Here is a 14,763-nt window from a genome sequence, read left to right as displayed (position 1 = left end):
CTGTATTCACAGGTATCAGGAATATTATTTTATCCTCCTTTTTCTCAGAAACACTTACATAGTTAATGCAATTTTGTTTTCAAATGGTAGAGAGAAATCCAGGGATGGGTCAGGACAGTAGAAGACTACCTCGTGCTTTCCAATTTCCCCATTGTGGGGAATGAGAACATATGAGGACAGGTGAGAATAGATGACTGACCAGGGGAACCACAGTGTCAATGATTTCTCTAACGAGTTTGGCACTCCAGCATTTCTTCAGTCTTTCTGGGTTCCAGCTACTATTTTCAAGGAAAGTGAAAAGTTTAATTAAATCTAGATGCCTAGAAACAAATCTGTTCTCATAACACTGTGTATCATTTATACCCATTTTTACTGCTAAGGGTTTGGCACCACCATGTGGCCAGTTTGAGTTTACTCATTTAAAATGACAAGACATTGTAAACACTTTTTTTTTTCTCTTGTGAAAGTGAGTTAGAACCTAAAAACTATTTCAGCCTCTGTTAGAAGGAGACACTAAAATCTGTACTGGATTCTTACTATTAGGGAGGAAGGATACAGTGGTTAGGGCATTAGCCTAGGACTGGAGAGACCAGCGATCAATTCTCTGCTCTGCCACAGCTATCCTGCATGACCTTGGGCAAGTCACTTTGCCTCTCTGTGCCTCAGTTCTCCATCTGTAAAATGGAGATAAAAGCACTTCCCTACTTCACAGTGGTGTTGTGAGGATAATACATTAAATATTGGTAAGTGCTTTGAGATCTACTGATGAAAAACATTAAATAAGAACTAGGTGTTACTATTATTCTAAAGGAGGGACAATCAGTTCTTGAGCAACAGTGAGGTACAATTTCCATCCAAACCTCATTTTTTCAGTAGCTTATACCTTTTCCAAACATATTACTTTTGTGTTCAAGGTTTCCATAGCGAGTCTCACCCCAAAGGTTCAACAACTCCAGCCCAAAATTAGAATAGGACAATAAAACCAATTATTAAAGACAAATCTATCCTCCTCTCAATATAGAGAATTTGATAATTATTTTAGAATTATTTAAATATAGCAATAAACAGGTAAATATCATTTAGTTTATGATGGAAAACATTGAATATTCCATTAGTCCAAAGAACACTTGCATTTTTGGTAAATGGAATAAGCAGATTATTTGCAAAGTTTGGAAAAAACAGAAAACATAAGGTCAGCACGTTCTAAGCATGCGTATGAGGCTCTTAGCTAAGGGACCTATTTAATGACTAGCAATTATTTTTGCAAATTCTTAGGGCCAAAGTCAGAAGAGATGGATGAGATAGTTTAAATCAGATTATTTTACAATCAGACTCCCTTAGACCTACTTATGACTATTTACTGATGTGTAAAGGATTCTAAATTGGTGCAAATGGACACAGAATCAAAGGACTAGAAGAGACCACAAGGGTCATCTAGTCTAACCCCCATGTCTCCACGGTTGCAGTCTCCCCATTCTGGAATTCTTGGAGAGCTCAATGCAGATGTAAGGATCCACCAATAAAGAGGAGGTGAGAATGAGAGGGGAAGGATTGGGAGAGAGCCATATCTCCCAGCAGACATTCCATAGGCAAGTTAATACAACCTGGGGCTGAATTAGTTCTTCTGCAGAGCCCCATGCATGCTGGGAATATCTATAACAAGGGACCCAAAGGTTCTGTGCCACTTGAGGAGTCCCTGACAAAGTCACGCTGGCAGGGAGCATGAACGGAGATGAAGGATGCCCAGAATCAGTGCAGAGGCATAGGGCCTCCTTGTGGATAGTCTTGCAAACCCAGCAGATATTGGGGTTCCACAGGGTTTGAGGGAAGGATGCCTCATTTCTTCTGCTACGGACAAACCCCACCCAGAATAAGAGAATGCAGAGGACACTCAACAAAGGTAACCCGGTGTGGTTTTCTGGTCTTTACACAAGTATTTCCATGTCGGGTTATGGTTTAGCCTATGCACAAATGACAGCTGTGAAGAGGTTGAGAAAGTTCCAAAGGTAACCTGAACATGGCAACAGCCTTTTACGTTACAGAAAAGCATACATTTAACTTTATACGTAGGATATAGTTTGCTTCAAAGTGCAATATTGAGATGCAGCATATCACATTTTATAGGAATATAATTTCATTTTTTTACTGAAAAGTATCTATATATATTCACAACCTGGAATTGTGAACATTTATAGATACTTTTCAGTAAAATACATTTACATTTACATCTGCAATCTATCTTCCTTCAGGTACAATATTACCAAGCTTTGTTCTGTCATTTTTATAATTAACAAAAATATTGTATCTTCTGTTGAAATACTGTATTGACATTCTTGTAAAATATATACAATATATATACAAATGCAAAAGCTCTTAAATTATAAATCTTTTTATTACAGTAATCAAATCAAAAATTCTAAATATAGCCAGCCATATTTGTACACGCAGAAAAAACAATTTCTCTGCTTTATAAGGATTGTTGCAAGAGCAACTGTAGTTTTTCTGACTCTTCTGGCTGAGGTAATGCCCACCTCTTCTTTACATACTGAATGTCTATTATTCCAGATTGTTTGGCCAATGCGATCCCCAGCAGACCATTTGTTTTTTCCGGTTCACCCAATACAACCATAGTCATAACCCTGAAAGCAAAAGAGGAGGGTTTTTTTAAATTGAGACAAAATGAATGAAAATGGAAACCCTTGAAACCTGTTTGTTTATCAACCCCCCAATGTGGACTGGGGACTTCAAAAGCTTTCTAATAGGAAATTATAATTAACTGAATTATCTGCCAAAAAAACAGGTAAAATGCCAGAAATGGAAATGTAGAGAAAAATATTATACTAAGACAAGCAACAAGAAAATGACCAATCAGCTGCAATCATTCATATACATATATTTTAAGGGGAAATTTCCACCTTGGTGTACAGCCTCCATGTGATCAAATGTCTAATCATGCTTTAAACATTAGTTCAAGTAAAATAGCTATTATTGTACAAAACTTCAAAAATAATTGTAGCAGCTTTTAAAAATTATGTTTATTTGATACTGATTTTTCCCAAAATCTTACATGAGCCAGCAATCCTAGCCAGATTCTTATCAGGCTGAGTTACTTTGTACAAAGCAATATTTAAAAGTAAGGGCAGAGAAGTAAAAGTTTCCTGTTCCCACTCAGGAAAAATAATCGTAATTTATTTCTATATATATTTTAAAGATGTATATATGTATGCATTTTAATAGCATCCCTCTCTTCAACTCTTCATATTTTCCCTGTCTTCTTGGGGATTGATCCTGTAAGGTGCTGACTGTTCTAGCCCTGAGTCAGCAAAACATTTAAGCATATGCTTAATTTTAAGCATATGAGTAATCCAGTTGACTTAAATAGGAACAGAATTTGACCATCTACAACAGCTTGATGCTGCATCGGCTCCATGCAGAGAATTCCCATTGTTGACACTGTGCCTTGTTGTGAATTACACTGAGACCATTTTACTCTTCCCTGACAGTGTTAAAGGACCTTGGAGTGGTCACTCCACTGTAAAGAGTCACTCACTGTGAGGCCTCTTTCCACTGCCAGAACTGGTAAAAAAAAAAGTTTTTTGTGTAAATAAAAATCAGGCATAACGCAAGTTTCTCGCTGACAGCAATAACAAATTCATGCTCTAATGGAGGTGTAAAGATAAGCAAAAAAAAAAAAACTTTAACAAAAAGACAGATTCAGTGTAATGTTGCCATCTTATAACAGCAAGAAAAAGCAAACGTCATTTAATTTACTCACTTATCGGACTGGATAATTTGTTTGGCTACAGGACACAAGTCGTTTTCCAGTAGATCCCAAATGTAAACTGTAGATGATGCATCCAGGACAAAAAACACAGCAGGTCTTGTGAGAGCCCACTGGAGGGTAATAACTGGCTGGCCATTTGTGCTGTCATTCCACTGTATGAGGGGATGCTCTGAAGTCATTTGGTGCAATCTAATACTTCCATCTGAACATCCAACCTGTACAGCAACACAAAGAAAAATCTTATCTGGGAAAGAAACAAACTAATTAAAATTGAAGTTACAATCCTATTGTTGAAAAGGTCAGTTATGTTGTTCAACTATACTGTATTTGGCTTTGTTCTTTAGAATAAAAACCCAGTTATCTGATTTATGTGTCACTATAATACTTCAGTGTGTGGATATCAGGAATTACCCAATTTTTAATTTTTGGTATGGTTTCAAGTTTCAGTGGTAACACCATACAGAGCATACTGCAATATCTCAATCTGGAGGTCACAAAGACATACTGGGATGAAATCTACATCAATAGGAAAATCTGCAACCTCCTAGCAAGATACAGACAAAATAACTCTCCTGGCTGCTTCTACTGAGCCACAGAAGTAACCAAGGATTCAAATGGACCCCCAGATTGCAAATCTCACTAAGGCCTTGATCCTGCACTATTGAAGTCAATAGGAGCTTGGCCTGACTTCTCTGACCATCTTACCATAAATATATGGGTGACATTCAACTCTGTTGCTTTCATTAAACATGAGTAGTTTGATGCCTTCGCTATCTTAGCTGTCTGGATTATAGCAAACTGGCTAAAGCTTATTCTAGACAAGTCAATGGTAACGCTGATGGATAGAACAAAGTATCTGAAGGAAGTGATGAAAGGGATATGTGTCTCATTATTGAAGGTGTGCATGAATTCGGTCCTTAAGGTCTGATTCTGCCAAGCCATCTACTATCTTCTTCATTTCCTCACATACACATTGTAGAAGAGGGGAGAAAGAATAGAAATGTGCTGTATTCTGGAGGATAACGCCCTTAGAACAGATGATTCTCACTGTGGGTTTTCTCCAACAGGAAGGAACAGGTCTCATAAAATATAACTCTGTTCTTGCTAGTGTCCATGAGAACCTCAGGTCAGCAATATTCAAAGTTATTGACAAATCAAAAAGAATCAGCATGTCCATCCTTGTCCACTCTTATGAGATGGACTGATGCGTCCAGCATAGTCCTCAGACCACATACAAGCCTAACGTTGGTCTGAACGGTGTGAAGGAAGTCAAATGACTCCAGCTGCTTTGCCACAACGGCCACAATAACCTTTCCCAAATAAGGAAGGATAGGTATGGAATGGTAATTGTCCATGCCACAAATGGTTTCTAAAAAAAAGGATTAACTGCTTTTTTATGGAAGTAATATTAATATCTCCCAATAAAGGTCCAAATCCCTTTTTCTCCCCACCCCTGTATGTGCTTTTACTAGCCACAGGTCCATCTAACAAGTTACAGGCTAAAGATCTCATAGTACTTCCAGTACCACAATGAGCTAAATCAGCTAAAATTAAAGCAGGTTTCATTTTGCATTTGCTTTCATCCAAAATTACTCTATATTTATAGATTTGGAGAATACAGTCTGAATCTGACCAAATTTATCCCAGACAAAGGCGGAAAATCCCATGGAGTAAGAACGTCAGTTCTGGTTCTGGGCAGAAGCAGTACAGAATGTGTATGTTTGTTGGCCAAATATCAGCCTGATCTACAATCTGTGCAATCCCACTGAAGTGATGTAAATCAGGGCAGATATGACATTATCATATAGTAGTTCAAACATAATTAAGTATCTGGATAACTAGACATGAAATCCTATTGTAATCATTTTAAATGTAATTATTTAGTGTTGAGTAAACTTTCACAAGAGACAGATAATTTTTGTGCATGTGTCCATGCTATCTACAAAAGGGAAACAACCCAGACTGAGGTATGGGATAAGATAAGAGTGCAGAAACAGGTTACCTAGTTCATGATACACCTACAAACTAACAATGGTCCTCGTCTTAATGAGAGTGGACAATACATTCTAAGGATAATCAGCTGTGCTGGGATTGTCACTCTGTTTCTGCAAGCCAGCTGCTTTATCTCTCAGCATATAATGAGTTCAATCAGTAATATACAATACTTGTTTGCCACCTCTCAAGAAGGTTCTGAATTGGGAATGTAAATTGAGTGTTATTACATGTGTCAAGTTAGAACTCTTAGAAATTCCCCACCCCAAATAATTTAAAATTAAACTATTGTTAGAAAAAAAAACCTTCCATACCAAAAATATTGGCTTTCCAAAAGGGGAGAAATCAACTGCATTAGCTCTTATTGATCTTGGTCCACCCTGCTGGGGTTTGAACAGCTTTGGAGGTACTCTTAAATCATGTCTTGCACCATGACTTACCACACCCTGTTAATAAAAGAAACAAAACAAAAACAAATCATTTGTATCATCAGCATTAATATTAAATAAAAACCTATGTATGGCAATTTACATAGAGCTGCTACACTTAAAGGTCAGTACTAATTAGAATAAAACTATTTTTAATAATATCAAACAGTAAATATTTATATATGTAGTGCCCATATAATTCCAAAGACAATATACAGCTTTATCATTACAGTAATTGGAGAGGAGAGAATAATGCAATGAAATTTAGAACGTTACTCACAATGTCTGTTCCGACAATGAAATGATTAGGATTAGAAGGCAGAAACTTAATATTCAGTGTTTGAGGTGTCCTCAGGCATAGGATATCTTTTGGGAAAAGGCTGAGGAAATGCAAATGAAAAAGATAATATAAATAACCAGGAACTGTTCTCCCAAAGCAATGCAAGTATATACTGCATCCTGTGACTACAACAACTAGAAGGTAGTGTTGGTTCTGAGTGTTAAATATTTGTTTTAAACACTTGGCCACATTCATCTATCTATGCACAGTAAGAGGCAGAATGTAAAAATTTTAAACTGGAAGGTCTTCCATATTTTAACATGTTAATGGACATCTCTGGCAAAAGAGAACTATTGAAAATCCTGACCAATATATATTAGATAACAATAACGTGCCCAGTTCCAGGGGAGAATTAACTCAATGAGTTATAAATACACAATTTAATGGATAAATACTGTATTCTTACCTGCTATTCAACTGAACAGTAGAGCTATGTACTAACTTTACTTTCCCCCCTGGAATTAAACCTGAAATGATAAATAATTATTCTTTAAACCAGGGCCTCAAATTTCAATAAAATATCAAGAATCACATATTGTTGAATTAAATAGAATGTATTAAAAAAAACTATGTTAAAACAGAATTAAGATTCCAATTAATAAACATAGGGAAGTTCACAGTTAAAGCATTGTCCTTAAAGATGAGACAAGCTGAAATGTGTTATTGAGAAACATTATTGGCTACAGAATTCAAATCCTAAAAAGTTGTAATTATTGTTGGAAATGGGAGGAAGAAGGGAAAAGAGAGAAATGGACATTTTAATTCTAAAATTATAATCTCTAGAACTTCAACTGAATTACCATCTGTATTAGTTCTACAGGTCTTCTCTTTTTGATAATATGCAATATCACATCATAACATTACTATACAAAGACCAATTATGGAAATGACACATTTATATCATTAGCACCATTGGTAACAAAATACACCTTACACAGTAAAGATAACATGTAATAATATTACCAAGAACACTGCTACCATACTGTATTAATTCTAAAAGAGAACTGCACCGGCAACTGAATTTTTCTTATTGTAAAGGAACATTCCAAAGAGAAAAATAAATGCTGGGGCCGGTATGCTGAACTGGCACAACTGTGTTTGACACAACTCCATGGCTTTTAAACTGCACAAATTTACAGATACACAAAATACCCAGATTCAGCAAATTACGCAGCTCCACAGTCCTATAGCAGCTTATGAAACTAAAAACTTCATCCACATTTTTACTGCAGCTGTGCAGAAGCATAGTTTTATTATTATAAAGCTTATAGATTTATTTTTAAATGTAGTGTTTTTAAACAGGTTGGGGTTGTTTATTTTTTCAGACTTACCAGATGATTAGTCCTTACTGAGTACAAGGGACATATAAATGATACAGTTTTAAAAATTCAGCCTTTTTTAAGCTATCGATAAACATAAGTCCTAATTTATTCAAAGTGGAGAATGTGTATTTTCAGATAACCTGAAAATGGCTGAATGTATCTTGTTCAATTTTGGGAGGAAAATGTGATCTTTGGTCTGAAACCAAATAGAGCAAGTTTCAGCCCCAAAGGAGAGTTTCTGAGACAGTTATAAGAATGCAAATGTGGGCTGCTTTGGAAGTGAAGTTACTAAAGAAAGAGTGGGTGGATTGATGAGGATATCTATTCCAGTGATGATGAAGGAAGAACTGCCAGAGAGCTTGAGAAAAGTGTAAGAAATAAGGTGCCCCTGAAGGGAAGAGCTGGCAGGGCAGTAAGGGGATGGCTGTTCTGATAGCAGGGATGAGAGAGCTCCCAAAACACAATATATAAACCCAAATTCGGATCCAGATTCTGCATAAACGCAAAAGGGCACTAGCGCTCTCGTCTTCCTACAAATTCCCGGAGTGTTCCCTCACTGACTGAACTGCCCTCCCAATGACCTCTTTCTCCCTTCCACTCAAAAACAGATTGCTTTATTAATTGTTCCTCTCATGTACAGTACTTACCTAAATCACTTTGTGAACCAGCCAAATCCACTTTTTGTAATTCAACTGCTACCTAAAAAAGGACAATGAATCAAAATGAGCAAATATTGAATACTAAGAAAACCTACATTGACATTCTAGGTTCCCTGTCACTGCTCTGTGTAAGCATCCCTGAGCATCTAGTACTAGCTCATGCGGAAGTCCCTATGTCTCAACTGAATACTGTCAAATATATAACTGGAATCAGTCTGGCTCACCTGTGTGTTAGTATAAGTATTAGAACTATAAGAACGTGTTTAGTGTTTAAACTTTATTGAATGCTTGTGAATTGCTGCATGCATTCATCTCACTTATAACGTCTGTATTCCATATTGTAAGGTAATAGTTGAGTGGTTGTATTGTGAGCCTCTGTGTAAATCACCAGACATGGGAGAGACATTAATTAGTGTGAAGGGCTTCTCTTCAACAGAAGGTGTTACATCCTTTCCAACAGGAAAGGTCCATCAATATCAGACAGACTATTGTGGGATATTAAAGAGGACAAAAGACGTTTGTTGTTCTGCTCTCTTCCACCCTGCCCATGAAGATGAATCATGCAAGTTGATTCCTCCCATCAACTCAGTTTGCAGCTCGGAGCACTTGGCAGGAGGGGAATTAAAAACCCCAAACAAAAGGAATAAGGTACCTCTATGCTGTTTGGACTTTGGAGGGCCAACTGTTTCTAGGGATAATCAAGAGATCCTCAGCTGCTTAGTCTGGGTTAGCTCTAAAGGACATATGGAGCTTGCTGATTATAGACGCTTCTATTACCTTTTGAAACTTAAGATTGTAACTCATGTGTATATATGTTTACCTGTTTTAAACTGGTAAATTACTCTCTTGTTTCCTTTTCCTATTTAATACATCTTCCTATAAAATTGTCTTTGGTCTGAGATGTAAGGTGCAACTGACCTGGGGAAAGTGACTGGTCCTTTGGGACTGGGAGAAAAATCTGAATATTGCTGTGATTCTTCGTAGAAGGGATCATCTATCACAAAGGTAGGCTCACCTGATTGGTAAGACAGATCAGAGTACCCAAGGGGATTGTCTATGACTCCATGTTAAAGCTGTTATAGCGCCTCAAGAATTTACATTTGATAATTGGTTGGTGAAATCTAAGGCCTGGGCTACACTAGTGGGGGGGTTCGAACTAAGATATGCAACTTCAGCTACGCTATTCACATAGCTGAAGTCGAAGTATCTTAGTTCGACTTACATGGCCATCCTCATGGTGGTGAGTCAACTGCCGTGGCTCCCCCGTCGACTCCGCTTACTCCTAATGCCAAGGTGGAGTACAGGCATCGATTCGGGGATCGATTTATCGCGTTTAGATCCCCGATACATTGCGGGTAGTATAGACGTACCCTAAGTATAGAACTCACAACCAATTTGGGGTTTGTGTCCTGGATTTTAATATTCTGCACTGAGATTGGTATTCATGCACTTGAGTCACTGCAGGCTGCATTACAGTATCTATATCAGAACTGAGACTAACATTATAATGACAATGTGCGGATTTTTTGCCCTGCCCTGCTCCTTTGCACTGCTCGTGCAGAAAAATGGAGGATAGAAGAGAGGCTTCAAGTCCCCTGCTGGGGATTCCCTGGTGTGAGGCAGTCACCAGTGGGTAGGCAGCTAGCAGAGCCAGTTCCTATACTACGCACCCCAGAGACCTTGGCACAGGGAGCATGTCAGGGCAAGGAGGAAGAGTAGCTGAAGTGTGATATGTTCCAACAATCCTCAGCTGATAGATGGAGATAGTTGTCAGCTGAAACAAGCTCTAGCCTATAGCTGGTATGTGTGGGCAGAGAATCAGGGATGGCCCTTACCCTACCCCCCAATCCCATGCTGTGCCCAAGGTAAACTAGATGTAGCAGATAATTTGGCCCTATATATTTTTTCTGCTGGTTGGGCTCAATCCCGTTCCCCAAGAAATTAGTAGGAGCTTTGCTAGGTTCGAACTGGTTATACAGAGAAGAAACACTATATATCCCCTTATTAATCCACTAGTTCCCCAAAATTAATCTGATTGCAATAATAGGAACTAGCAAACAATAGGATTAGGCTGATACTTAGGATAAAGTCGAAATATTTCTAGTTTATCAGCATTAGGCTTAAAAATTGACAAGAAAAAGAGACTTCAGCACATTAATTAGAACAGTGGTTCTCAAACTATTGTACTGGTGACCTCTTTCACATAGCAAGCCTCTGTGTGCGACCCCCCTTAAAAATTAAAAAACACTTGTTTATATATTTAACACTATTATAAATGCTGGAGGCAAAGTGGGGTTTGAGGTGGAGGCTGACATCTCGCGACCCCCCCACTTAATAACCTCACGACCCACTGAGGGGTCCTGACCCCCAATTTGAGAACCCCTGAATTAGAAGGTAGTAGAAAGACAAATATACATATCATCCACAAAGTGAGGTTACTAATCTGCCTATAATATTTTCTGACTAGGAAATCAAAACATTACTACAGCTTGGCTATTCTTCGTGTGAAAAATATTTTCAAAAAGATTGAAGATGCCTCCAAGACGTTATAAGTGTGGCTTCCCACCTCAGTTTCAGTGACTGATTGTCACACCCATAGTGATCTAAAGTGAATGAAGTGGGTAGGCAAATGTGGATCAACAGAGATTTCCCAAGAAACAGATAAACGTGAGCAAGGTTCCCATAAGGCAGCACTGCTGATTGATTTGACCACATAGATCACATACCTATCAATAGTTCTGCTTGATTGGAACTTTGTGGTGTTTAGGGAGCCAAGTCATAGCATTTCTGGGAGAATGACAATAAAATGGCTAATGTTGCCACATTTTTCGGAAGAAACTCTTACCTGAAATCTTGGAAATGTGAAGGATGCCGCATTTTTATAGAAAAAATTTATCATTTCAAAAGTGCTTTTCATACATATTTATTTACTCACCCACAGATTGAGAGTTCCGTTTTCATCCATTGAAGCTATCTGGAATGACAGGCCTGACATTTCTAGGGGGGGAAAAGTATAATAATACAGTACTAATAATAACATACATTTATATAGTACCTTCACCCTGAATTATACCAAAGAGTTTAAATATTTACCAAACTGCTATATTAACTATGGGCCCTATGCGGCTCTTCTGTGTGCTGCATAACAGAGAGGAAAGTGCCCTAATCCCATTAAAGGAAAGAAGAGGAGTCAAACTGGATACTCTCTCTTTCACCAAGAAGTCCAAGGCTGCCCTTCTGCACCTTTCTACATGTTTGGGTTCTGCAGGGATTTGGGGGCAGAATGAGAAGTGGGAATAGACCAAATTAGATAACAGCTGGACTGTGCAGAATGCTCTTCTCTCGACCCTGTGGGTTTTAGAATAATAATTTGCATTTAGTCCAGCTATGTCTTCTACTACACACCCTGATGGAGTTTGGGGCAGCATCAAAAGTAACATGTTTCCTGAGGTAGCAGTGTTTCTAGGGGAGGTGGGTCATTAGACAATTTAGGGTAAGGGTACAGAAAGAGGTGCCAGGATCAGTGGCACATTGCGGGTGGTATCAAAAACAAACCTCTCCACAGTTCAGATGGTCTCACCTCTTAACGGAGGGATAATATTTGGTAGAGACTCCGTAAGGTTCACCTTATGGAGTTTCTTGGGCCATCTTTCCCCATCTTGTGGCACCTTAGAGACTAACAAATTTATTTCAGCATAAGCTTTTGTGGGCTACGGCTCACTTCTTTGGATGCATGGAATGGAACACACAGACAGAAGATATTTATATATACAGAGAACATGAAAAGGTGGAAGTACGCATACCAACTATAAGAGGCCAATCAACTGAGATGAGCTATCAGCAGCAGAAGAAAAAAAAACCTTTGAAGTGATAATCGAGATGACCCATAGAAGGTGTGAGGAGAACGTAACATGGGGAAAAAGATTCAATTAGTGTAATGACCCAAACATTCCCAGTCTCTGTTTAAACCTAAGTTAATTGTATCTAATTTGCATATTAATTCGAGTTCAGCCATCTTCGGAGTCTGTTTCGGAAGTTTTTTTGTTGAAAAATTGTCACCCCTCTTCCATGCACATTGGCCAAACTGGACAGTCTCTACGCAAAAGAATAAATGGACACAAATCTGACATCAGGAATCATAACATTCAAAAACCAGTGGTAGAACACTTCAACCTCTCTAACAACTCAGTGACAGACCTGCCCTGCATACAGGGAGCATGACAGAAATGCACTCACATTTGCGGTAAAAGAGCATACACTAACAATGCATAATAGTTTAGGGCAGAATATGAAGAATAATGCTATATCCAATGGAAATACAGGGGACTTTAAGAAGGCAGAATGCAGTTATGAATTGGAATTTGGCTAGGACAAGGGATTAATACCCTTGTAAAATGTCTAGTATAACAGCTATTTACTTAAAGAAATTATCACATTTATTGATCCTTTGGAGAGCAGTTCACATACCTTCTTGAGAAGATAGGTGTGAGAGCCCATAATTCTGTTCCTTATAGACAGATGTTGAGACAGGTTCTATTGCCAGTACAGGATATGTGTGGTTTAATGAGGAGAGAACACCATCTGTAGTTAAGAAATTAACAATCACTGTACTATTTTCAATAACAACAACAAACCCTACACATTTTCAGATTATTGTTTTAGGATTTAGTGATTACTAATCAGGAATGACAAATAACGAATTTCATCAAAAATTAAAAACGCAACTCTGCAAAATATAGTTCTTACGTTAACAAAATAGTAGTGGTAAATTGTCTTCTATTATTTGTTTTTATTTTTCACAATACGAAACGTTGCAGCATCATTTGCACCATGGCTTCAGCCATTTCATTCATAAAAACCTGTTTTTCCAAGTGTTTGTAACTCTGCTGTTAAAATTTGCTCCATACCTAGAACTCAGTCAAGGATGAAAGTTTATGGAAAAAATATGAAGAAAATCTGTTTGAGTATTTATGCAGTTACATGATAAAAAAGAAGACAGAGCTTCATTTTAAGGTGTTTTTAGTGCTGGTTGTTAGTAGCTAGATTTTGATCATGGACCCTGCAGAACAGGTGGCTGCAGACAATCCCAACATAAAGCAGAAGCTGAAAACCCTTACGAGGTGGTTCTTAATCTAATCTGAGTAGTGGCAGAAAAGGGAGCACAGGACCCTGTGGAATGAATACATACAGCTGGAAGGATCCATCCAAGTTATAGTCTCAATGAGAGAAGCAAAAACTGAATGAATATCTAGAACATTTTATGGCTTTTGTGGCTTTAGAATCATAGGACTGGAAGGGACCTCGAGAGGTCATCTAGTCCAGTCCCTTGCACTCATGGCAGGACTAAGTATCATCTAGACCATCCCTGACAGGTGCTTGTCTAACTTGCTCTTTAAAATCTCCAATGATGGAGATTCCACAACCTCCCTAGGCAGTTTATTCCAGTGCTTAACCATCCTGAGAATTAGGAAGTTTTTCCTAATGTCCAACCTAAACCTCCCTTTCTGCAATTTAAGCCCATTGCTTCTTGTCCTATCCTCAGAGGTTAAGAAGAACAAGTTTTCTCCCTCCGCTTTGTAATAACCTTTTATGTACTTGAAAACTGTTATAATGTCCCCTCTCAGTCTTCTCTTCTTTAGACTAAACAAACCCAGTGTTTTCAATCTTCCCTCATAGGTCATGTTTTCTAAACCTTTAGTAATTTTTGTTGCTCTCCCCTGGACTTTCTTTAATTTGTCCACATCTTTCTTGAAATGTGGTGCCCAGAACTGGACACAGTACTCCAGTTGAGGCCTAATCAGCACAGAGTAGAGTGGAAGAATTACTTCTTGTGTCTTGCTTGCACACTCCTACTAATACATCCCAGAATGCTGTTCACTTTTTTTATAACAGTTACACTTTTGACTCATATTTAACCTGTGGTCCACTATGGTCCCCAGATCCCTTTCTGCAGTACTCTTTCCTAGGCAGTCATTTCCCATTTTGTATGTGTGCAACTGATTGTTCCTTCCTAAATGGAGTACTTTACATTTATCCTTACTGAATTTCATCCTATTTACTTCAGACCATTTCTCCAGTTTGTCCAGATCATTTTGAATTATAATCCTATCCTCCAAAGCACTTGCAACCCCTCCCAGCTTGATATCATCCGCAAACTTTACAAGTGTACTCTCTATGCCATTATCTAAATCATTGATGAAGATATTGAACAGAGCCGGACCCAGAACTGATCCCTGCA

At 38.1% G+C, this 14,763-nt stretch overlaps 1 protein-coding gene across 4 annotated transcripts in view; it reads right to left on the bottom strand.

Annotated features, from left to right (window-relative positions):
• Positions 1–440: 440 nt before the first annotated feature.
• Positions 441–14,763, bottom strand: part of DYNC2I1 (dynein 2 intermediate chain 1) — a 57,499-nt gene continuing 43,176 nt past the window's right edge. For 3 of the 4 annotated variants that reach the window (XM_034760020.1, XM_034760021.1, XM_034760022.1), the window contains 8 exons: positions 12,993–13,106; positions 11,461–11,522; positions 8,514–8,565; positions 6,951–7,011; positions 6,485–6,584; positions 6,091–6,222; positions 3,776–3,999; positions 441–2,639 (listed from right to left, as the gene is read on the bottom strand). In XM_034760020.1, the coding sequence (XP_034615911.1) occupies positions 2,468–2,639; positions 3,776–3,999; positions 6,091–6,222; positions 6,485–6,584; positions 6,951–7,011; positions 8,514–8,565; positions 11,461–11,522; positions 12,993–13,106 (917 nt within the window). In that variant the 3' untranslated portion in view covers positions 441–2,467. Of the gene's footprint in view, positions 2,640–3,775; positions 4,000–5,671; positions 5,975–6,090; positions 6,223–6,484; positions 6,585–6,950; positions 7,012–8,513; positions 8,566–11,460; positions 11,523–12,992; positions 13,107–14,763 lie in introns of those variants that run through there. The other variant, XM_034760023.1, reaches the window with a different exon arrangement.

This window comes from Trachemys scripta, chromosome 2 (assembly GCF_013100865.1).
Source record: "Trachemys scripta elegans isolate TJP31775 chromosome 2, CAS_Tse_1.0, whole genome shotgun sequence".
NCBI classification, from domain to species: Eukaryota; Metazoa; Chordata; order Testudines; family Emydidae; genus Trachemys; species Trachemys scripta.
Note: the sequence above shows the minus strand (reverse complement) of the source record. Positions and strands in the feature narration are given on the sequence as shown.